General features: G+C 43.4%; 1 protein-coding gene across 2 annotated transcripts in view; it reads right to left on the bottom strand.

The window, feature by feature from the left end:
* The window catches only part of ache (acetylcholinesterase (Yt blood group)), a 31,310-nt gene extending 7,756 nt beyond the window's left edge, over positions 1-23,554 (bottom strand). The window contains exons 1-10 of one of the 2 annotated variants that reach the window (XM_014207183.2): positions 23,211-23,554; positions 7,320-7,754; positions 4,532-4,636; positions 3,997-4,210; positions 3,643-3,906; positions 3,208-3,390; positions 2,891-2,989; positions 2,313-2,508; positions 1,836-2,028; positions 1,510-1,688 (exon numbers count right to left, since the gene is read on the bottom strand). In XM_014207183.2, the coding sequence (XP_014062658.1) occupies positions 1,510-1,688; positions 1,836-2,028; positions 2,313-2,508; positions 2,891-2,989; positions 3,208-3,390; positions 3,643-3,906; positions 3,997-4,210; positions 4,532-4,636; positions 7,320-7,657 (1,771 nt within the window). In that variant the 5' untranslated portion in view covers positions 7,658-7,754; positions 23,211-23,554. Of the gene's footprint in view, positions 1-1,509; positions 1,689-1,835; positions 2,029-2,312; positions 2,509-2,890; positions 2,990-3,207; positions 3,391-3,642; positions 3,907-3,996; positions 4,211-4,531; positions 4,637-7,319; positions 7,755-22,955; positions 23,140-23,210 lie in introns of those variants that run through there. The other variant, XM_014207184.2, reaches the window with a different exon arrangement.
* Between the last annotated feature and the right edge of the window lie 2,586 nt (positions 23,555-26,140).

Here is a 26,140-nt window from a genome sequence, read left to right as displayed (position 1 = left end):
AGTCTCTGAATGTCCTTGAGTGGCTCAGCCAGAGCCTGGACTTGAACCCGATCAAACATCTCTGGAGAGACCTGAAAATAGCTGTGCAGCGATGCTCCCCATCCAACCTGACAGAGCTTGAGAGGATCTGCAGAGAAGAATGGGAGAAACTCCCCAAATACAGGTGTGCCAAGCTTGTAGCGTCATACCCAAGAAGACTCAAGGCTGTAATTGCTGCCAAAGGTGCTTCAACAAAGTACTGAGTAAAGGGTCTGAATACTTATTTAAATGTGATATATCAGTTTTTATTTGAAATAAAATTGCTACATTTACTAAAAACCTGTTTTTGCTTTGTCGTTATGGGGTATTGTGTGTAGATTGATGAAGAAAAAAACTATTTAATACAATTTAGAATAAGGCTAACGTAACAAAATGTGGAAAAAGTCAAGGGGTCTGAATACATTCCGAATGCACTGTACTTGCATTCTCTTGCTCCTTTAACTCACATCGTATTTCTTGTGTGGTTTTATTTACATTTTTTATTCTATTTTCTATTATTATCTATATTATTATTATCACTGCATTGTTGGGAATGAGCTTTCAAGGTAAGAATTTCACTGTACTGTTTTACACCTGTTGTATCATTTGCACGTGGTAAATAAACATTGAAACTTCTTGAAAGCATCTTTTGAATGCAGTAGACAGTTAGCTATAGCTAGCTAACTAGCTAGTTTAGCAAACTAAACAAATCGATCTGACATCAATTCTGCCACTCTGTTGGTCAAGGCAACTAGATACTGTATATTAGATAAAAATGTAACGCGCTATCAAACACACCCCAAACAACAACAACACGTAAATCAACTAAATATGCACAATGTTTTTACAGAAGCTCTCAGATAACTCCGCCATTACGGCGCCATGGCTACGGGCCCATGGGCTATGGTCAAAAGTAAAGCACTATATAAGGAATAGGGTGCCATTTGGGAAGCAACAGTCCTATCCTTCTTCATCCAATCTGACCCGGGGTCAGTTTAGCAGGGAAGTGTTGTAGCTACTGTAGTGTGTGCTATGCGCTTTACTGACCATGCACAACTTTCCATTGCAAAACCAAACAAACCACACCATCTCTCTCTCTTTCTCTCAGTTATTTTTTAAAGTTCTGTCGGTTGATTGATCCTTTTTCCCTGTAAAAGACTAAGCCGCAGCTAGCTCTCTCTGAATATTTCCATCCATTAACCCTCTGTATAAATCATTTAATGACCAAATAATGAGTTTAATAATGAATCTCCTTTACCAATAATTGTGATTACAATAACCATATTTGGTTGTAAAATCTAAGCTGAGGGAAGAATATGAGAAAATGATGTTGACAGTATGTTTGTACTGTCATGAGCATTGCTTTGATGTCCTTAATGTGCTGTTAGAGGTCCAGATTGTGTCATTGTAGTGTGTGTGTGTGTGTGTGTGTGTGTGTGTGTGTGTGTGTGTGTGTGTGTGTGTGTGTGTGTGTGTGTGTAACCCTATTACCGGTGATGTTGAGGAGGCGTGGCAGGAAGCGGTTCCAGAATGCACACAGCTGATTCCGCAGGCCCTTGTGGATCTTCAGGGATTCCGTGTTCAGACCCACGTGTTTTTGTTCACTGTTGGTGAACTGGGGCCACTTCCGCCTGCTATCCACACTGCCATCAAAGTTGATATTGGGGTTACTGGAGAGAGAGAGAGAGGTGGGAGAGAGAGAATAGATTTAATTAGGGTTGGACATCTTTCAGTGTGCTTCGATAGACACACACACACACCAACCCATACCCTTTCACAACTCCCCATTTTCTCAACTCCCTCCACCCCGGTCTTACCCGGTGCGTGCGAAGTTGGCCCAGTATCTCATCATGCGTCGGCTCAGTTTCTCCTCCTCGGCTGTGTAGTTGAGTCTCTTCTCCAGCGGCATGCCGAACACAAACTCTATCTCGTAACCATGGATAACGCCCATCCACTCAGGCCACGCCAGGTTAGACGCACGGTGGTCAAACAGGTACAGGTACACTCCACCTAGAGAGTTTGGAACAGAGCATAGAATGAAATAGAACATGCATCCCCACTCTAGTGTTGTATATATATCTCAAACAGGTGCACTCCGCCTGGGAACATCAGTAGGATAGGAGAGACATTGACATGGAATATTGACACAGGACTTTGAGTTAGACTTTTTGTTTGAACTACTTCAAACTTGAGTTATTCCTTTTTAACACCTAGCGGAGCAAAAGGGCCTTAAGAACCAACCATTGTATGACATGAAGTAACATCTTTGAAAAACATTCAGGAACCATTCTTACCTTGTGAGTTCCCATCCTTCGTCGTGGCCCCTGCGTTGCCCGCTTGTTGCCCGTTGTTGGCACCCTGGTTAGAGTGAAACTGGGCATAGCTCCTGGCGAAGTGCTGCAGGGGGCAGATGACGTTGTGGTCTCCGACCACATCGTCCAGGGCATCGCGGTTCTTTACCCCGTTGTTCTCATCGAACCAGTCAGTATACTGCAACACAATACAACTGTATTAATCCATCATATTTATTATAAACAATCACTTGTACATCCACGGTTGTAACAAAATACTGTAACACAATACATAGTCAGACATTAGAAGTTACCCGATTGCCCTCCAGGGGGCAAGTAAACTGAACCGTCAGGCAAGTGGAGTGTGCTCTGTGCTGTGGTTGCCCTGATTGATACAACTTTATTAGTCCATGTCCATGTCATGTTATTGGTCCAGTCCATGTCACAGCAAACAACTAAAATCTGTCTTCTAGCAATGCCATATCAATTCCTCTTTTCTTTCCAGCACGTGGCTCAACCGGGATTCGAACTGGCCACCTTTCGGCTACAGGTCCACCTCCTTAACCGGTTGGGCTACTTACCTGCAGAACCACAGCCTCCTGGCCGATCTCATTGGCATGCGGAACGCTCAGTTTCACGCTTTCCAGGAAGTCCTCGCGCGAGATCAGTGACTCATTGTCCTATGGGGAGTCAATGGAAGGTTTGTGTGAAATTGTATCAGTGTCAGTGGAACACACACACACACACAGGCATGAACGTACAAACACATACACACACGCTACCAATGCACACACAGAGAAACACACACAGGCACGCACACACACACACAAATGCACATATGTAGCCGCTCCTCCCTGCACCCCCCCAACACACTCCATCCCCCTCCCTCCTCACGTACCTTGCTGAAGCCGGGGGCTCCATAGAGGAGGAAGAAGGACCCCTCGTCCTGGTTGACCCCCAGCAGGATTTGGGTGTCCTTGAAGTTGCCTGAGCTGAGCATGGCCTCGGGGTTGTCCGGAAGGACCACGCCGTCGATGACGGGCACAAAGGAGAAACGGAAGATGGCAGACCATGGCATGACCTGAGAAGACAAAACAAAATGTATTTATTTCAGCTTAATTTAACCAGGTAAATAATTGAAAACACATTCCTTACATTACATGTAAATGCATATGTTAAATGTGAACGTAAAACATAAATGTAAACCGAAGTGCTATGGGAATGAAACGCTATGGAAATGCACAGTTAAATGTACAACATGTCAAACGTAACTATAAAAGTAAACCTAAATGTAAAACTTAAACCTAAACATAAATGTAATAAATGAATGTACCTGCCACTCCTGGTCAATGAGCTCCTGCGGGGGCTTGTTGCGAAGACAGTCCACCAGCTCCGTATCGTTACCCCCAGAGGGGCAGCCGACGAGCTTCCCCAACATGACGGCCCTCCGGTGGGCTTCAGCTGGCGTAACAGTGGCCCAGGGGCAGTTGGGGGCTCCACTCTGGAGTATGGCTCGGGTGAAGGTGGGTCGACTGTCGGGAGACAGGAGGTGCATCCCAACAGAGACTGCTCCGGCACTCTCCCCAAAGATGGTCACCTACGAGTAGTAGTAGTTAATAACAATAATATTGAATTGATAGAGCGCACAAGCTTGCTGACACACACATTTCCTCTTTATTATCATTACCTGTTTGGGGTTGCCCCCGAAGAAGTGGATGTTATCCTGGACCCACTGGAGGGCCATGCGTTGGTCTAAGAGCCCCACGTTCCCAGGGGCCTCTGAGGAGCCGTGGAGAGCCAGGAACCCAAAGGCCCCGATACGGTAGTTCATGGAAACCACCACCACCTTCTCTGAGTGAGCCAGGTAGCGCCCGTCGTACACGTCCAGGGACGATGATCCGCTGTAGAACAATAGAATACAATACAACTTTATTGTCCATATGTTACAGCGAACAATGAAAATGCGTTTCCTGCTCAATACCCCCAGATAGCACCTTCATGCATACATACAAACTTGAAAGGAGCACAGGGTCCTAGCCGCAGTGCAGCATCCCTGGATGGAGAGCATGTTGTACCGCTAAGTGCTTGTGAAATGCTGCTGGGATGTGAAAGCCTTTCACTTTTCAGATCAATTCCCTCCTTTCTTCCAGCGCCCTGCCTGCATTTCGAACTGGTAACCTTTCGGCTACAGGTCAAGCTCCTTAGCCCACTGGACTACCTACCTGTAGAACCCTCCTCCGTAGATCCATACCATCACGGTGAGGTTGTGAGGTCTGGTGGAGGTGGGGACCCAGACATTGAGGTAGAGGCAGTCCTCGCTCATCTCCCTGTTGGAATGAAATCAAACGTTATTTTGTAAACATCTAGCTATCACCTGGTATAACGAAACTTAATTTCAAATGAAATCAAACTTTATTTAACCCTTCTGTGGTGTTCGGGTCTGTGTGACCCATTTTCAATGTTTACTAAACCTGAGACATTAACACATTTTCATTGAGTGCACACTGTGCACCCCCCTACACATGTATATTACATATGTGGTGTTTGGGTCCACTGGACCCGAGGGGAATAAAAGTGTGGAAAAGTGTGTGTGTAGGTGAAAACAAGTAAAAATGAAACAAAAATGTTCGCTGTGTGCCTTCACTCTGTCTTCCTCCTCCCTGGGGCCTGCTGTTTCAACATAGCACCAATAACCTGTCTGCCTCCCTGCCTGTCTCCCTGTCTCCTGCTTTTCTTGGACTCTTTACCCTTTGTAGTGTGTGCAACTACACAATGCCAAAGAAAGGCAAAAATGTGGTACTCATGAGTATGGGAGAATGGGAGAATCTGTGGCCAGGAACATCAAAAACCAAAAATCCTAATGGATTACAATGCCACAAAAGGAGGGGTGGAGGATTTAGACAAGCTGGTGACTGGCTACAGCTGCAAAAGAAGACCCCTACGCTGGCCACTTACGATATTCTTCAACATCTTGTACATCTTGGCGTACAACGCGTTTGTCATCTGGACGGCGTTGAACCCAGATTGGAACAGAGGGAAGCTCCAGAGGAGACGGATCTTTCTCGAGGAAGGCATTAGTAAGACCTCAATTCCAGAGGGGGCAACATATCCCAAGGACCCCAGCTTCTGCAGCCACTGTGAGGATTCAGGAGGAGGATGGTGGTGCCCCATCCGCCCGACCCACAGTACCAACAACTCCAATACCGGAAGTATGTGTGAGTGATGTTGTGGCATGTGTGAGTGTCTGACTCTCCTACCTTGGCCTGCTGTAACTATACATGTGAGTGAGTGAGATGTTAGCAAAATTCTTGAACTAAGTGTTTTCATTATTCTAGATTGCAGCCGGTAGCAACAAGAAGAAGCGCTGCAATGTGTGTGGACCCAAGACGGACAGGAAGACGCAGTACACATGCATCAAGTGCAAGAAATACATTTGCAACACACACACGTTAAAACTCTGTCCCTCATGTGGTGTGTAGACCGGCCTTAATTTGTGTTCAATGGGGCTCATTTATCATTTCCATACAATAATGTATGTAAAATGTGTCTTTCCAATTTGTTCAGTTCAAAGCAATGAACATCAATAGGGATGAAAACCTTGTTTCATTTATATTTGTTCAAGATAAACATGATTTATTCCACCCATGTCATTATTCCACCCATAGCGTTTTTATTGATAAATGTGATTTAGCAGAGGTAAATGGCAAATATTAACCATGTATGCTCTCTATATTGCTTGTAATTGATATAAGTCAACATCTAAGTATTTGTACGTAAATTGTTCTGACTGTATTGTTTTAAAAACCCAATAATGTTGTGGGTCCATCAGACCCGCAAACAATGGGTGAATAACAAAAACATGAACACCCCACAAGAGTTAAAGTGCATTTAAAATCGCAAACAGACTTTAAAGTAAAATAAGGAAATTAAGTAAAAGCAAACAAGTAGCAATAAAATAGATTAATAATACAAAATTGAAGTAAAATGTATCCCAAATGGCACCCTATTCCCTACATAGTGCATTACTTTCAACCAGAGTCCAATTAGCCCTGAGAGGGGGACACTATGAAGCAAGCTAGATCTAGTCAGGTTTTTATGAAGCTAGCCAGCTTCAGTTAGTGTCACATTAAAGATCAGGCTATATCCGTACTACGAAGGTGGATATTGACGGCGCAACCCACTTCTTACTTGAGCCTGCTCGAGCTAGGTTTGTAACTGTGCGTTCATGTCGCAGTTGGCTAATCGAAAGCCCAACTCTTCAACTGAGACAATGCTGAAACATCAATCCACGGGCGAGTGAGGGACACATTTTCATTTGTGCCAAAATCAAAATGAAAGAAAAGGTATTTTGCAGGCTACGGTGTGAAATAGACTTTTATAAGTGCTGTCTTTCTGTTATTACCTATTGTTAAGGCCATATTTGGTGTGCTTATCAATACACAAGCATCTTTTTCCCCCACCTACTATACATTTACTGTATTAAGTCATGCGTGACGTTTCAAATGCATTCTGTCATTACTAAACGTGCAATGTGATACATTCCAATTTTTTACACACAATTTTTTTGGATGAATACAATATTGAATCAGTCATCTTTCTCAAATGAAGGGGATGAAGATGCAATCTTTGCGAGAGGGAGGGAATCTGATTTCATTGGTCCTCAATTCGTGGCTCAGTTACTTAATTCGGGATAAATTAAGTTAGCCCTGAGTTAGCCCGCCCCGGAGCAGGTTAGTTCAGAAGGATTTGTTGCCATTGAAAAATACCTTGCTAAAAGGTGAGTCACTTTCGTGGTACGGGTTATCCTAAATTAAACTCAGAGTTGACTAAAGTTACCTTGCTAACTCCTCAAACCTGATTTGTAGTATACTCCTCTGGTCAAAAGTAGTGCACTAAATAGGGAATAGAGCGCAATTTGGAACCCAAACAAAGGTTGTCCAAAACAATAGACCTCTTAAGAGTTTCGCTTCTCATAAACCTGGAAAATGTAAATGTAAAAGAAATGTAAACCTGTTGGGGTTCCACATCTCGGTTCCCTGGAACCCCGGGAAAGAGGTGTCAACGAACTGGTAGCAGGCGTTGGGGTAGGAGCTAGCTTCGAACAAGTCTGACCATGGCTTCTTGGGCTCCGCCTTTCGGAAGCGCTTCTTGCCCAGTGGGGGCTCCGCGAATGGGATTCCGAGGAAAGCGGTCACGTGACTCCGGTCTGGTGTCGGTAGGCGGACGCCGCGGACACGTCCTGCCCGCATGGTGACGATGAGTTCCGGAGAGTCACTCTGGGAAGAAGAAGAGGAGGCGAGGAGAGAGAGGAGGAAGAAGGGGAGGAGGAAGACGAGGGAGGTATGCATGGCGCTGTTGTTGTTGTTTGCTGATTGTTTACTTCTTGGTTCTGATGTTAGGTAGTCGGAGGTGTGTGGTCTCTGTTCTGTCTGGAGTCCCTCAGATCTGTAGGAGAGAGGAGCAGAGGGAGGGGGGAGCGAGAGAGAGGAAACGTGATTAGGAGAAAGAGAGTGACAGAGAACAGATGACACAAAGGAGAGAGGGAGATAGAGAGAGAGAGAAAAAGGGATATAAATACAAGCAGATATATATGGAGAAAGAAAGGGAGTTGCGTGTTGGAAAGAGGGAGAGCTTGGGGAAAAAAAACAGTGGGGCTTGATAGTATTTACTAAGCAGGTATTTACTAAGCAGGTATTTACTAAGCAGGTAATTACTAAGTAGGTATTTACTAAGCAGGTATTTACTAAGCAACGGCGTGAGGTCGGGTTTAGAGAAAGAGGACAAGAGGCGATGGAAAGGAAAGAACTTAAGCAATATTAAATATTGAAGGAAACTCTACACCACAAAGCACCCTATAGTCGTAGGAATCTAATTAATCAAACCAACTGTGCTGATATGACTGTAAGGATCTCTAAAATGCACACACACACGCAGCCATGCAAGCGCTAACATGCACTCACGCACACACAAACCTGTGAGGTTGTAAGTTGTTGTTTTTGTTTTGGCGATGCATGGTTGCCATAGCGATGGGATTAGTTTGGGAGTCACAGTCGGGGATAGGGGTACATGACTTTCACTGCAGCTGTGTGTGTGTGTGTGTGTGTGTGTGTGTGTGTGTGTGTGTGTGTGTGTGTGTGTGTGTGTGTGTGTGTGTGTGTGTACTATTTCGGTTCTCTTTCTCTTCGCTGTATGTTGTTCTATTTTTGTTGGTGTCACCTCTCTCCCGATCCCCTCACACACACACACACACACACACGAACGCATGCACGCACGCACACACGAACGCATGCACGCACGCACACACGAATGTACGCACACACACACACACACATGCATGTACGCACGCACACATGAATGCACGCACACACACACACACACACACACACACACACACACACACACACACACACACACACACACACACACACACACACACACACACACACACACACACTGCATCCTCTTCTCATGCAGGCCAACTGTACGCTTATATGGCATCATCACATACAGTCAGGTCCAAAATGATTGGCACCCTTGATAAAGACAAGCAAAAAAAGACTGTATAAAGTAAATAATACAAATACTGAGCTATATTGTGCGCTCAAAACATTGGGAAATTATATACTTTTTACTAATACAATTAATCAGAGAAATAGATTTTGTTTAACTAAGAAAAATGATATACACTATCGTTCAAAGGTTTGGGGTCACTTAGAAATGTCCTTGTTTTTTGAAAGACAAGCACATTTTTTGTCCATTAAAATAACATCAAATTGATCAGAAATACAGTGTAGACATTGTTAATGTTGTAAATTACTATTGTAGCTGGAAACGGCTGATTTGTAATGGAATATCTACATAGGCGTACAGAGGCCCATTATCAGCAACCATCACTCCTTTGTTCCAATGGCACGTTGTGTTAGCTAATCATAGTTTATCATTTTAAAAGGCTAATTAATCATTAGAAAACCCTTTTGCAATTATGTTAGCACAGCTGAAAACTGTTGTTCTGATTAAAGAAGCAATAAAACTGGCCTTCTTTAGACTAGTTGAGTATCTGGAGCATCAGCATTTGTGGGTTTGATTACAGGCTCAAAATGGCCAGAAACAAATCATTTTCTTCTGGAACTCGTCAGTATATTCTTGTTCTGAGAATTGAAGGCTATTCCATGCGAGAAATTGCCAAGAAACTGAAGATCTCGTACAACACTGTGTACTACTCCCTTCACAGAACTGTGCAAACTGGCTCTAACCAGAATAGAAAGAGGAGTGGGAGGCCCCGGTGCACAACTGAGCAAGAGGACAAGTACATTCAAGTGTCTAGTTTGAGAAACAGACGCCTCACAAGTCCTCAACTGGCAGCTTCATTAAATAGTACCCGCAAAACACCAGTCTCAACGCCAACAGTGAAGAGGCGACTCCGGGATGCTGGCCTTCTAGGCAGAGTTCCTCTGTTCAGTGTCTGTGTTCTTTTGCCCATCTTAATCTTTTCTTTTTATTGGCCAGTCTGAGATATGGCTTTTTCTTTGCAACTCTGCCTAGAAGGCCAGCATCCCGGAGTCGCCTCTTCACTGTTGACAATTTTATGTTATTTAATGGACGAAAAATGAGCTTTTCTTTCAAAAACAAGGACATTTCTAAGTCACCCCAAACTTTTGAACAGTAGTGTATATTACAAAAAAATTATTGCCACCCCTGCTTTCAATAATCTAGCACCCTCTCATTGTGAGGATGACTTTTTCCTAAGACTTTTATGAGGTTGGAGAACACGTTGGGAGGGATCTTAGACCATTCCTCCATACAGAATCTTTCCAAACCACAGGTTTTCAATGGGGTTCAAGTCTGGAGACTGAGATGGCCATTGCAAAATGTAGATTTTTGTGACCAATTAACCATTTCTTTGTGAATTTTGATTAGTACTTGTTTCTTTCTCTAAAATGTCCAGGTACTTTAACAAGGACCCCAGGATCAGTGGAAGCAAATTAGCCCCATAACATCAAAGATCCACCACTATATTTTACGGTAGGTATGAGGTACTTTTCGGCTTATGCTTTTGTTTTCCAACGCCAAACCCACCACTAGTGTGCATGGCCAAAAAGCTCTATTTTCATGTCATATGACCATATCACTGGTTACAATCCAAAGGCCAATGCAGTTTATCAACTGCCTGCCTGCCAATGGCAGAGATGAAAAGACAGGAAAGGACCCACTCCCCTACCCCACCACGTTCAGGAATTTAAAAACGACACTCCCTATCGCCACTAAATGGCGGGACATTGGAAATAATCAATTTCAAGGGACTCCCGCCAACCTGCAACGAACAGAGCTGGGACTTTATGACTTACAAGAAGACTTTTCGGGAAGTATAATCAATACATGAGTATCTAGTGTGGAAGGCGAGAACATGTACTGATGCTATGATTATTGTGCGTTGTAGAAATGTTTAAGTGATGCGTATATCCATTGATCTCAGTGGATGAAAACTGATATTCCCTTGTGGATTATTGGATATTATTAGTGCACCAAAGGACTTATTAGGACCTCGACTCGGAGCCACTGCAGAATCTACGTAAGCTGCATTCACTGTTGTCTTTTTCATCCCTAGAATCAATGCTTGGTTTGAGTGTGTAAATCTGTGTGTACTTCAGTAGATAGATTTCAGATAGGAATTTAAGTGGAACAACTGCACATTTTGGGAGGAAGGAGAGATAATTGGGACATAGCCCATGTTCAGTCTTGAAGGAAACTCAACTACCTCAATATATACAATACAGTATATACAGTACACTGAGTATACCAAACATTAGAAACACCTTCCCTTCCGCTGTTGACCTCAGAACAATCTCAATTCGTCGGGGCATAGTCTCTGCAAGTCTCACAGGGACGCTGGCCCATGTCAACTCCAATGTTTCCCACAGATGTGTCAAGTTGACTGGATGTCCTTTGGGTGAGTGGACCATTCTTGATACATACGGGAAACTGTTGAGCATGAAAACCCAGCACCGTTGCAGTTCTTGACACAAACCGGTGCGCCTGGCACCTACTACCATACCCTGTTCAAAGACACTTAAATATTTTGTCTTGCATGGCACACATACACAATCCATGTCTCAATTGACTCGAGGCTTAAAAATCCTTCCTTAACCTGTCTCCTCCCCTTCAACTACACTGATTGAACTGGATTTAACAAGTGACATCAATAAGGGATCATAGCTTTCAACTGGATTCACCTGGTCAGTCTGTCAATGAAAGGGCAAGTGTTCTTAATGTTTTGTATACTCAGTGTAGGACATAGGAGAACCATATGGAGGGAATCCATTGTTACCCACGTAACCATTTCAAGATATTGACATTAGAATGAGACCACACACAGCAAACAATACAGGCCTTAGTGACTGTGTGCGTGCGTGCGTGTGTGCGTCAAGGATGGGCATTTGACATTAATATCGTGAAAACAATGTGATATTCAGATAGTTAAAATATGAAAGAAATCTTGACTCTTGACCAACCGGTAGTTTTGGCTAAAAGCAACAGTGATATATTTGAAATGTCATGGTGTTTTAAATGACATAGTGTATCCTTGTAGGTAACAATGTCACAAGGATAATCTAATTTCATTTATAACAACGCTTTTTCATTGTCAATATAGACACTGACTCAAGTAATCGAATGCCAACGTCCGTTCGGATAGTAGATGAACCGTGTCCCTCCCTAGTGTGTGTGTGTGTGTGTGTGTGTGGTCACTGGTCAGGCTACAGTACACTCATGATGTCTAGTCAGTAGACTGGACACCCTATACTCTTCTCAAATGTAGGATGAGCTAAGTGAGGACTGACTTAAGGGGGGGTGAAGGAGTGAGAGGAGTGTGTGTGTTTGATTTATGTGTGTGTAAGACTGTGTGTGTGTGTGTGTGTGTGTGTGTGTGTGTGTGTGTGTGTGTGTGTGTGTGTGTGTGTGTGTGTGTGTGTGTGTGTGTGTGTGTGTGTGTGTGTCTTTGAGAATGCATCTGTGTCTGGGTAGATACTAGGGAGCGCCAAAGAAAGACTACAGGATGCAGGTTGGCTAGTCTGGGGCTGCTTCCCAAATTGCATCGTATTCCCTATTTTTGTGCTAGTTGTACCTGCACCAAAACGTTTCCTTCATAGCTTGTTCTCCATCTTCTTTTTAAATAGGGAGCCCATTTTTTCCCAGCACTTTTTTTTCCATGACTGATCAAAACTTAATTTCTCATGGCTCTCTCTTTTCTCCGCAGCAGACATATGTTGAGCAATACGTTTGGAACATCGAATCGCAATAAAAACCCAGTATCGAATCGGAATACGTATAGAATCGTGAGACTCGCAATAATTATCGTATCGCCACCTAAGTATCACGATAATATCGTATCGTGAGGTCCCTGGCAATTCCCAGCCCTTCTATTTAGCACACTATGTTTCATCTGAACTCAATAGGGCTCGAGTGAAAAGTAGGGGAATAGGGTGCTACTTGGGATACAACCTGGGTGTCTCAATTGAGTTATTAATATCTGAAAGGACAGCTGAGGGGCGGAAGTGGGGGAGGGAGGGGTGAGGAGGAGGAGAAGGAGGGGGGGAGTGAAGGGAGGGAGGGGAATGAGAGGGGTGTCCGTTCTAGAATTAGCTCCTGGAATCTGTGTATGAAGTTCACAGGGGGATATGTTTCAGTGTGGGGGTTTACACCGCCGTCATATATACGTTATGCGTACGCGCTCTTCTCTCTCAGGCGTGTGTCTATCTCTTTCTCTCCTTCCGTCTCTCCGTCGCTCCCTTTCCCTCGCTCTCTCTCGCCCTCGCCATCTCTCTCCCGCCCATTCTCTGCCTGAGCCTCAGAGTGAACTCTGGCTTGGTTGCTGTGGAAACGCTGGGCCCACACCACCTACTGCATCCTCTCTGTCCATCTCTTTACCTCCTCCTCCTCCTCTCTTCCTCCCTTTTTCTCTCCCTCTCGCCCTCCTCTGCCGCGGCCTCTTTCTCTTTTCACTCACCGTCTCTTTACCTCCTCCCTCTCTCTCTTTCTCTCTTTCTTCACTATGTTCATATCTCACTCTCTCATCTCTGATTCTCTCTTCATCTCCCACTAGCACTCTCTCTTCCTTACTCCCTTCTCATTTTTCTCGCCGTCCATTGCTCTTTCTGCTAACGCAAACTCCCTGTTTGACCTATGAATCCTCTCTTCATTCGATACCCACACTTCTGTCTCTCCATCTTTCTCTTTCCTTCCCCCGTCTCTCCTTTATCTCTATCCATCTCTTTCTGCACCCATTATGTGTTCTTAGAGCTTTTCCTGTATGTCTTCCTTCATGCGATCTTAATTCAACTCCACACACACACTGTCACAGTATATATCCCTAAGGGACTGAATACATTCCAATTCCATCCATCCATCCACCCGACACACACACACACACACACACACACACACACACACACACACACACACACACACACACACACACACACACACACACACACACACACACACACACACACGAGAGATCAAGTGCCACTAGCAGCAATGGCACTGGTGACATCACTGTACAGTCATCGGTCTAGTAGTTCCACTGTCTTGCTTTTGAGAGACGGTGGATAGGCCCATATTGGCCTACTAGTATACTATACTGTAAAGTACAAGTTAGGCAACATAGCTACTGTATAAGCCTTATAGCGAGAGACAGTGGCCTAGTACTTCTGTACTGTAATGTAGATCTAGGATAATTTCAGCTTTGTTCATTTGTAATGAATGACCATGCTGATGTTGATCTGTATCAGGGATGGGGAACTTTGACAGGGGCCACAAAAAATCTGAACTCCACATGATGGGCCGCAATTGCTCGCGGGTCTGCGTACTCACACACACACATACTCAAAACGCACGCACGCACGCACACACTCGCTCACGCACACACAAACACACACAGTCATCTTTGCCTTTAGTGAGGAACACGCCCCAATCTGTCACTCTGGGTGACATGGAAGATAAGCGGCACAGGAATCGCCGGAATTTTCCATTTCGTGATTCGCAGGGCTAATGTTTCCCCCACCAGACTCTTTACACACGCACACACACAAACACACGGTATTGGAGGTAGGCAACCATGCATTATACTGTGCAAAGAGTCGATTGGCTATCCAATATAGGCCTATTTCGTTGAAGATAAAACTGGTTACGGGATCAGACGGATCATAGTAGAGAGAGTAGAGTAGATTAGAATAAAATAGAATCTGAATATGAGATTGCCTACTCATCACAACAAATACTATACTACTAGAGATGGGCAGGCAGGGTCCTGGGCGGCGTGCAATCAGGAAAATACCATTAGGCCCAACCACCTCTCCAGGGAGTACAGTGGTTGCTGCAGCAAATGACAGAGTGGGCTTATCTAGATTGTATCAACATGTAGTAGAACGATTGAAGATAGATTTGGGCCTGGGGAACAGAACCAGCGTGATGTTCTACAAATAAGCATGCTTCCCAAAACAAACTAACAACAACTGTTGACCCTAGGGGGCTATGAAATAGTTCAGTTCTAGCCCAATGGATGATGTCATCTTTTGATGACATAATTTCCAATATGAAACTGTAGGCCTATAAGTGATTAAACAATGTAATGACTATTCAAGTTTAGTTCAAATTTTACGCCCCAGTAAAGTTGAATAGTCTATACCACAGCCAACCTCGCTAACTAACATTGTGATATTTTAAGTGTGCACGTGAGTCTGTGATGTTTTTTTGGGGGTGCGTCTTTTAGCGATTCTAGGGGCAATAAATGGACAGTTGTTGCGCGCGACCCCCTCACGCTTTTAATCAAAAGTATCTATCAATCAATCTACCGTAAATTCCGGACTATAAGACGCAACTTTTTTCCCAGCTTTGAACCTCGCGGCTTAAACAATGACGCTGCTAATATATGGATTTTTCCCGCTTTCAATTAGTTTTTCTCCAAAAAAACACATTCTGTGACGTGCTCAGTTTTTTGGCGGCATGAAGCTTTCATTAGACCAATGAAATTGCCGAACGGGTTAAGGTCAAACAACTTTTTTGTTTACTGTTTAGATTAAATCGAGCGCTCTCAAACTTCCCATCATTCTGATTACGGTAGTCATTTTGTCACCCTCATCATGGCAAAGACACGGAGAAATGCATATGATGCAGCTTTCAAGTTGAAGGCGATTGATCTGGCTGTTGGAAAAGGAAATAGAGCTGCTGCACGGGAGCTTGGTCTTAATGAGTCGATGATAAGACGTTGGAAACAGCAGCGTGAGGAATTGACTCAGTGCAAAAAGACAATTAAAGCTTACTGCTAATTTTTTATTTTTTGTTACAAGCCGTGTTTGGTTAAAGCCTATTTATTTTTGTTACAAGCCGTGTTTCGTTAAAGCCTATTTATTTTTGTTACAAGCCGTGTTTCGTTAAAGCCTGTGTAAAGTTCATTTGCTTCAATGTACCGGTAGGCACCTGCGGCTTATCGACATGTGCGGCTTATTTATGTTCAAAATAATATATATTTTTTTAAATTCAGTGGGTGCGGCTTATATTCAGGTGCGCTTAATAGTCTGGAAATTACGGTAGGCCTATCTATCAATCTGTCTGTCTGTCTGTCTTTCTCTATGGAGTAGCCTCTGGGCATTTCCATCTAAAAGGACCCATGAGCACCAACATGTGAAGTTCATAGGAGCATAACAAAATGGGTGTCAAATGAAAGCTAAGAGTCTATATTTTGGGCATAGATACATTTTTTCAACCTTTTTCCATCTTAAAAGTGCGGCATAAGCAAAGGCTTTGATTTCTGGATAAACAGATAGAAAAGGGGTCTTAGGAAACATCTACTAGAAAAAGTCTTAAAATGTATCAGAAATACATCAAAACAATCATGTTAAATGTAAAGACCCCTGCCAACTAATATCAACACACATTTAGTTTTGGAGAAATTGTTTACCTTCTGTAAGTCTAAGAAATATTGGCTTGTAATTCTGTTACCAAAAACCCACGTATCTTTACGTGGAGGGAGGATAATGAAAGTTCAGAGAAGTAACGGGTAATGGTAGACCTAACAATTAATTATAGTGATTTTACTTATATACATTTTGTTTATGAATTATTACGTGATTAAAACTTGTAACTCTGTTACAAAATTGGTAACGGAATTACTTAAAAATCAGTAACGGAATTACTGCAGCTGAATTTGGCTACAATGGGAAATCTTAATACTCACAAACCACAGTTGGGTCACCTGCTACTGTCCTCCGTTCCACTGGCATACTGTTATGTTCAGCTCATAACTGTTTTCTTTCTGTTTCTGTCATCTGGTGGTTAAACCAAGAGTGTTAAAACAGTCTGAGTCTGGACAACTCCTCCCTCTCTCTCTCTGCCTTTTTCTCTCATTCTCCAGTGAAGGTCACCTCTCCCAGCTCTTACTGCCACCTACCCATTAGCCCCATCTCTTTCCATTTACTGTAACAAGCATCCTCACCCACTGAGCACCGACCGACACCGGACGTCCACGGGCGTTGAAAAGTAGTTGAAATTTGGTCAGTCAACCCTGGCCTTGATGTTAACGTCCACAGACAAACCGGACTGGACCAAATCTGAACCTATCATAGACGTACAGAACCAGTCAAAAGTTTGGACACACATACAGTGCCTTGCAAAAGTATTCATCTCCCTTGGTGTTTTTCCTATTTTGTTGCATTACAACCTGTAATTTAAATGTATTTTTATTTGGATTTCATGTAACGGACCTACACAAAATAGTCCAAATTGGTGAAGTGAAATAACAAAAATAACATGTTGCAAAAAATTCCAAAAAATGTAAAACGGAAAAGTGGTGCGTGCATATGTATTCACCCCCTTTGCTATGAAGCCCCTAAATAAGATCTGGTGCAACCAATTACCTTCAGAAGTCACATAATTAGTTAAATAAAGTCCACCTGTGTGCAATCTAAGTGTCACATGATCGGTCACATGATCTCAGTATATATATACACCTGTTCTGAAAGGCCAAAGAGTCTGCAACACAACTCAGCAAGGGGCACCTGTCACGTCCTGACCAGTATAGGGGTTATTTGTTATTGTAATTTGGTCAGGACGTGGCAGGGGTGTTTGTTTAGAGTGTTTCGGGGTTTGTTGGGCTATGTTGTTATGTAAGAGGGGTGTTTGTTTAGAGTGTTCCGGGGTTTTTGGTCTATGTTCTAGGTTAGTGTTCAGTCAGGTTTTTCTACTTCTATGTTTAGGGTTTGTTGATTGACCTTCAATTGGAGGCAGATGTTCCTCGTTGCCTCTGATTGAAGGTCCTATGTATAGGGGTGTTTGTGCAATGGGGGTTTGTGGGTAGTTGTCTCCTGTTTTGTGTCTGTGCACCTGACAGGACTGTTTAGTGTCGTTCGTTGTTTTGTATACATGTTTTTTTTTTTCCTTCTTTTCAATAAATAAAGAAGATGAGTATACACATTCCCGCTGTACCTTGGTCCAATCCTTACGACGCCCGTGACAGCACCACCAAGCAAGCGGCACTATGAAGACCAAGGTGCTCTCCAAACAAGTCAGGGATAAAGTTGCGGAGAAGTACAGAAGTACAGTTGGGTTATAAAAAAATGTCAGAAACTTTGAACATCCCACGGAGCACCATTAAATCCATTATTAAAAATGTAAAGAATATGACACCACAACAAACCTGCCAAGAGAGGGCCGCACACCAAAACTCACAGACCAGGCAAGGAAAGACAACAAACAAAGAGGCTGCAAAGCTCCACAGCGGAGATTGGAGTATCTGTCCATAGGGCCACTTTAAGCCGTCCACCCACAGAGCTGGGCTTTACGGAAGAGTGGCCAGAAAAAGCCATTGCTTAAAGACAGAAATAAGCAAACACGTTTGGTGTTTGCCAAAAGGCATGTGGGAGACTCCCCAAACATATGGAAGAAGGTACTCTGGTCAGATGAGACTAAAATTGAGCTTTTTGGCCATCAAGGAAAATGCTATGTCTGGCGCAAACCCAACACCTCTCATCACCCTGAGAACACCATGCCCAGTGAAGCATGGTGGTAGCAGCATCATGCTGTGGGGATGTTTTTCATCGGCAGGGACTGGGAAACTGGTCAGAATTGAAGGAATGATGGAGGGCGCTAAATACAGGGAAATTCTTGAGGGAAACCTGTTTCAGTCATCCAGAGATTTGAGACTGGGACGGAGGTTCACCTTCCAGCAGGACAATGACCCTAAGCATACTGCTAAAGCAACAATTGAGTGGTTTAATTAAGGGGAAACATTTAAATGTCTTGGAATGGCCTAGTCAAAGCCCAGACCTCAATCCAATTGAGAATCTGTGGTATGACTTAAAGATTGCAGTACACCAAATCAAATCAAATTTTATTGGTCACATAAACATAGTTAGCAGATGTTAATGCAAGCGTAGCGAAATGCTTGTGCTTTTAGTTCCGACCGTGCAGTAATATCTAACAAGTAATCTAACAATTTCTCAATAGCTACCTTATACACACAAGCGTAAAGGAATTAATAAGAATATGTACATATAAATATATGGATGAACGATGGCCGTGCGGCATAGGCAAGATGCAGTAGATGGTATAGAGTACAGTATATACATCTGAGATAAGTAATTTAGGGTATGTAAACATTATATAAAGTGGCATTGTTTAAAGTGACTAGTGATATATTTATTACATCCAATTTATTGTTATTAAAGTGGCTAGATATTTGAGTCAGTATGTTGGCAGCGGCCACCCAATGTTAGTGATGGCTGTTTAACAGTCTGATGGCCTTGAGATAAAATATGTTTTTCAGTCTCTCGGTCCCAGCTTTGATGCACCTGTACTGACCTCGCCTTCTGGATGATAGCGAGGTGAACAGGCAATGGCTGTTCACCAGCAGAACCCATCCAACTTGAAGGAGCTGGAGCAGTTTTGCCTTGAAGAATGGGCAAAAATCCCCATGACTAAATGTGCCAAGCTTGTAGAGACATACCCCAAGAGACTTGTAGCTGTAATTGCTGCAAAAGATGGCTCTACAAAGTATTGACTTTGGGGGGTGAATAGTTATGCACGCTCAAGTTTTCAGTATTTTGTCTTACTTCTTGTTTGTTTCACAATAAAACATATTTTGAATCTTCAAAGTGGTAGGCATGTTGTGTAAATCAAATGATACAAACTCCCAAAAAAATACATTTTAATTCCAGGTTGAAAGGCAACAAAATAGGAAAAATGCCAAGGGGGTGAATACTTTCACAAGCCACTATACTAATTCAAGGGTTTTTCTTTACTCAACTATTTTCTACACTGTAGAATGGTTACTACACTTTTACTACACTTTTCATGTAGTAACCAGAAAAGTGTAAAGCAAATCAAAAAATATTTTAGATTTTAGACTCTTCAAAGTAGCCACCATTTGCCTTGATGACAGCTTTGCACACTCTCAACCAGCTTCATGAGGCATTTTCTCAACCAGCTTCATGAGGTAGTCACTTGGAATACATTTCAATTAACATGTGTGCCTTGTTAAAAATGAATTTGTGGAATTCCATTCCGTCTTAATGCGTTTGAGCCAATCAGTTGTGTTGTGACAAGGTAGGGGAGGTATACAGAATATACCCCTATTTGGTAAAAGACCAAATCCATATTATGGCAAGAACATTTCAAATAAGCAAAGAGAAGCAACAGCCCATCATTATTTTAAGACATGAAGGTCAGTCAATCCGGAAAACTTCTAAATCGTTGAAAGTTTGTTCAAGTGCAGTCACAAAAACCATCAAGCGCTGATGAAACTTGCTCTCATGAAGACCGCCACAGGAAAGGAAGACCCAGAGTTACCTCTGCTGCAGAGGATAAGTTCATTAGAGTTAACTGCACCTCAGACGGCAGCCCAAATAAATGCTTCACAGAGTTCAAGTTACAGACACATCTCAACATCAACTGTTCACAGGAGACTGCGTGAATCAGGCCTTCATGGTTGAATTGCTGCAAAGAAACCACTACTAAAGGACACCAATAAGAAGAAGAGACTTGCTTGGGCCAAAAAACACGAGCAATGGACATTAGACCGGTGGAAATCTGTGTCTTTGGTCTGATGAGTTCAAATTTGAGATTTTTGTTTCCAACCAAAGTATCTTTGTGAGTGAACAGATGATCTCTGCATGTGTGGTTCCCACCGTGAAGCATGGAGGAGGAGGTGGGATGGTGTGGGGGTGCTTTGCTGGTGACACTGTCAGTGATTTATTTAGAATTCAAGGCACACTTAATCAGCATGGCTACCACAGCATTCTGCAGCGATACGCCATCCCATCTGGTTTGTGCTTAGTGGGACTATCACTTGTTTTTCAACAGGAGAATGACCCAAAACACACCTCCAGGCTGTGTACGGGATATTTGACCAAGAAGGAGAGTGATGGTGCTGCATCAGATGACCTGGCCTTCACAATCACCCGACCTCAACTCAATTGAGATGGTTTGGGTTGAGTTGGACCACAGAGTGAAGGAAAAGCAGCCAACAAGTACTTAGCATATGTGCGAACTCCTTCAAGACTGTTGGAAAAGCATTCCTCATAAAGCTGTTTGAGAGAATGCCAAGAGTGTGCAAAGCTGTCATCAAGGCAAAGGGTGGCCAATTTCGAATCTCAAATATAAAATATATTTTGATTTGTTAAACACTTTTTTGGTTACAACATTATTCCATGTGTTATTTCATAGTTTTGATGTCTTAACTATTATTATACAATGTAGAAAATATAAAAAATAAAGAAAAATCCTTGAATGAGTAGGTGTGTCCAGACTTTAGACTGGTACTGTATGTTTCACAAGTTTGGATAGCACAGTACAGTACAGTGAGTAGAGCTCAGTCAAGAACAGTACAAGACAATACAGTGGTACAGTACAGTACAGTACAATAAAGTAGAGTAAAGAAAATGTAGCATAATACAGTAGAGTACAGTATATTGTATTGTACTTCACTATACTGCTATACTCTACTATACTGTACTCTTCTACTGCACTGTACTGAACTCTACCCTACCCTACCCTACTCTGCTGTGCTGTATTATACTGCACTGTACTCTACTGTGCTCTGCTGTGCTGCACTGTGACGTCCAAATTTGTGAAACCTGATTATGCATTTCTGTATAGTACAGATCAGGGACCCATGATGTAAACCATTTCCATAATTCTGTTACCGGGTGTAAAGCCACTTCACTTACTGTAGTTCAGTAACAAAATTAGATTTTTCCAAACTCAAGGTGCCATGTCATAGCTGACACCCCATTCTTTCTGCAGACATCTTTGAATTGAGGCGACTGGTAGCCTAGTGGCTAGAGCGTTGGGCCAGTAACCGGAAGGTTGCTAGATCAAATCCCTGAGTTGACAATGTTCAAATCTGTCCTTCTGCCCCTGAACAAGGCAGTTAACCCACAATTCCTAGACCATCATTGTAAATAAGAATTTGTTCTTAACTGACTTGCCTAGTTAAATCAAATAATTTAAAAAAACATCTCTAAATCTTAATTCGGAGCAGATATTTAACACAGTTTTTGGAAAATGTGGTCGCATAGAATCCTGAGGGAGATTTTACCCTAATTCCGTTACCAAAGTTTGCACCTGCACAGTTCTTCCACTAAATTTGTTTGTGCAAATGTTTCAGTGGAAATGTTTAAAAGTAGTACTTGTGCATAGAGTTGTATGGTTGTTTCTACTTTGAAATCATTGGTTTTTGTTTGGCATACATTTTAAAGTGAAAAAACGTAATTCCATTACCGTGGAATTGCCCTATACATTATCTGGTAATAAGGCTATAACATGATTCCGGCACATAGGTAGACTAGATGTATAGTTTAGTCTGAAGATGATATGGCATTATGGCAGGAAGCCATGCCATCTTATTTTGACAGCAATGCCACAGACAGTCGTTATGCAACATCAAGGAGAGAGCATCTCTCTCTCTCTCTCTCTCTCTCTCTCTCTCTCTCTCTCTCTCTCACACACACACACACAAGCACACACACACACACAGGATGGCTCTGGTAACGGTTATCAAGCTAACCCAACCAGCCAGCTGAAGTAAACAGACCTCAGACATTTGTGACATGGCCAGTTCAGGAAATCACTCTCTCGCTATCTGTGTGTGTTGATCTGTCCAACATGGCACAAGATCACAGCAATCAGGCTACTAGGTCTAGGCTATGAAACTGGCTGCCATAGTCGCGTAATAATGCAAGTACAATAATAATAATAATAATACATTATTATTAACAATAATAATAGACCTATAATAAACACTGATTAGGCCTACAAATGCCATGTTTCTCATCAAACTGGTTTCATCCGATTCGCAACAATTGCATTTGGACCATAATAATAACGCTAGCTCATAATTTGCTGCGTTTCCAATGCAGCGTCGGTGTTCGTGTAAACACCACGTCGTCCACTGTATTGTCTATGAAATCTATTGAAAACACGATATACGAGACATCCGCTACCTTCTGCGGTCCCCAACCAAACAGATGTGCGCGAGGCGAGGAACCCCAACAAACACACATGCGTCTCGCTCGGTGGTCTCGCCATGGAAGGCGCGTCACACACTCAACAGCATCAGCACAGTAGTCTATACCCTACCACCACAGATATACGCACCGTCAACCACTATACCTCACCATGTCCAATTGCATGATCATGACGCCTGGGTGAATTTAATTAATATCCCGATTCGAATGTTCCAATTCCATTTCACTCACTGACGGGACTGACAGAGGCGCGAGACTAGATCGAGACATTTCTAGCAAAATATCTATAAAAGGACAAGACGCAGCAGCCTGCTGATGCACGCACGGACAGAGCTCGAGAGGAGCGGAGCGCGTGGCTGGGTTCATGCTGTGCGTTTTACCTTACCCAGCTAGTTAGTGGTGGGTCCTCCAGTGGTCAAAACCAAACCAACCCTGCTTCAGCTGCTGCTTCGATGATTCCCCCGGAAGGCAACCTTCCCTCCTCGCCCTGTCACCGTCTTTAGAGGACGTTAAACCCCGTGTCACCGGCACCGTTCATGGGGTGAGGAGGGTTTCTAGTTGGGGAGCGAAGACGCGCGGTTTAAATTACGGTCTTCGCTGCATCGATGTCAGACACAGATGTCTTCTGTTTATTGTGCCCCTCTCTCTCTCGGTATTGAGTGGAGGTAGTGTCAGAGCCGTACTATGCTGTTATGACGACAGGGGGAGACTGCCACTGATAAAGCTCTTCCACGAATGGGGAAAAAAAGGAAAAGGGGTAGGCTACTCAAAGAAACTCTCGCGAGAAGAAACGCAGCTATCCCTTAGGCATTTATTCTTCATGAATAACAAGGGTTTGCTTCCCAATACACTTGCCAGTACACTGGCCACACTTGGTATGTAGGCTGATATGATGTTCTGATATTTGTATTTCAGATTTTTTGATTTTTAAAAAATCTGTCTCTCTTTCAAAATCTAATTGCTTTATTCACATTACATACTATTAGTAGTAATAAGAGGGCAGTAGGCCTGATAACTGATGATGATGAAACAGCCTATAGGGAGGAGGTCAGAGACAACAACTTCTCCCTCAACGTCAGCAAGACAGAGGGAGCTGATCATGGACTACAGGAAACGGAGGGCCGAGTACGCCCCGATACACATCAACAGGGCTGTAGTGGGGCGGGTCGAGAGCTTCAAAGTTCCTCGCTGTCCAATCACTAAGGATCTATCATGGTCAACACACACCAACACAGTCGTGAAGAGGGCACAACAAGGCTGAAAAGATTTGGCATGGGCTCTCAGATGCTCAAAAAGTTCTACAGCTGCACCATTGTGCGCATCTTGACTGGCTGCATCACCGCTAGGCATGGCAACTGCTTGGCATCCGACCGGAAAGCCCTACAGAGGATAGTGCGTACAGCCCAGTACATCACTGGGGCCGAGCTGCTTGCCATTCAGGACCTCTATACCAGGCGGTGTCAGAGGAATGCCCTCTCAGACTCCAGCCACCCAAGTCATAGACTGTTCTTTCTGCCACCGCAAGGCAAGCGGTACCGATGCACCAAGTTTAGAAACAACAGGGCCCTGAACAGCTTCTACCACCAAGCCATGAGACTGCTAAATAGTTAACAAAATAACTACCCGGACTATCTGCATTGACCCCTTTTTGCACTGTTTTGACTTCATCACATACACTGCTGCTACTGTTTATTATCTGTTACTTTATTCCTAGTTATATGTACATATCTACCTCAATTACCTCGTACCCCTGCACATCAACTTGGTACTGGTACCGTTACTCATTGTGTATTTATTATTACCGGTTTTACTTTTCTATTATTTCTCTATTTTCTTTCTCTCAGCATTGTTGGGAAGGGCCCATGAGTAAGCGTTTCACTGTTAGTCTACACCCATTGTTTATTGAAGCATGTGACGAATAAAATTAGATTTGATTGAAATATTGTCAAAGTGTCAATGGTACTGTAGGCCTACAACTGCATGGGGGGGGGGGGGGATTTTTTACTACCCCGCACAGTGGCGGCAATACACCTTGAGTGTAGTCCGCCAATAAACCTCAGAGAAGAAGAACTCTGGGGTGGCTACTGGAGGAGGAACACTGCCGCCAATGCCATCACCAGGACCACGGCACACCCAGCCACTGGTGACCTGCAGCCAGATGAGGGCCAAGCATGTGTAAGTGTGGTCCAATACTTTTGTTCAGAATGGCTCCTTGCTCATGCATGTTTTCCTCTCCGCCCTCTGTGGCCTGCACTAGACTGTTACTGATTGTTACTGTCAGTAAGAATAGGAGTAGTATCCCTCACAATCTCTTCCCGCACTCACTCTCGCTCTCTCTCTGTGTGTGTGTGCACACAATGAATTTCCTCCAGTCAATCTTGAGACTGGACAAGAGAGGGAGGGGCACACCGTTGATGAGAAATGGGTGTGTGAGAGAGAGATGGACTAGGTTGGTCAATACTGCTGAGTTCAGGGAGGGCAGAGAAGTATTTGCTAATTAAGGAGAGTGCCTAGACTCATCTGGTCAGCCTCTCTCTCTCTCTCTCTCTCGCTCTCTCTCTCTCTCTCTTCTCTCGTCTCTCTTCTTTCTCCTTTCTCCTTTCTCCTGAGGGCACGTTGCTAAAACGCTTTGACATTCTTGTCCTTCAGAGACACACACACACACACACATGCACACACACCCTTGCACGGGCTCAAACACACATCTCACACCAACTGGCTAGATACATATTATAAACATGACAAGAGAGGGCTATAACTGGTCCTCAATACATTTCCTTTCAGCCAAATCACCAACTTAAAAGGCTCCATTTTAATATCATTATTTTATGTTACTGACTCTGCACTCTCTCTTATTTCACACTGCTTTGCTCTGCCCTCACTGTACAGTATTGTATGACATCATCAGTATGGGACAGAGCCTGCACCAAGGCTGCGTCCTCAATGGTACCCTATCCCGCATAGGGCTCTGGTCAAAAGCAGTGCACTAAAAGGGAATAGGGTGCCATTTGGGAGGTATCCTATAAATGCCAGCGGCGGCACCAGTGGAGATAATTTATTCCCGGTCGGATCAATTGTGTAATAAAACATTACTGGCTGTTTGTCTGTTTAATGGACGAGAGGAGAAGTGAACCCTGCCTTTCCTCTCATACTGCAGATATGCTACTGCGACTAGGGCCAGGAGTTTTACCTGACAACGTTGTGACCTGAACAGGAAAAACTCCTCTGGACAAAGGCTTTACACTTGTTGTATTTGGCGCATGTGACAAATAATAATAATATTAATATATATATATATTTTAACACTTGGTAATC

Source organism: Salmo salar, chromosome ssa07 (assembly GCF_905237065.1).
Source record: "Salmo salar chromosome ssa07, Ssal_v3.1, whole genome shotgun sequence".
Classification (NCBI taxonomy): Eukaryota; Metazoa; Chordata; class Actinopteri; order Salmoniformes; family Salmonidae; genus Salmo; species Salmo salar.
This window is presented reverse-complemented; position numbering and strand designations above follow the sequence as displayed.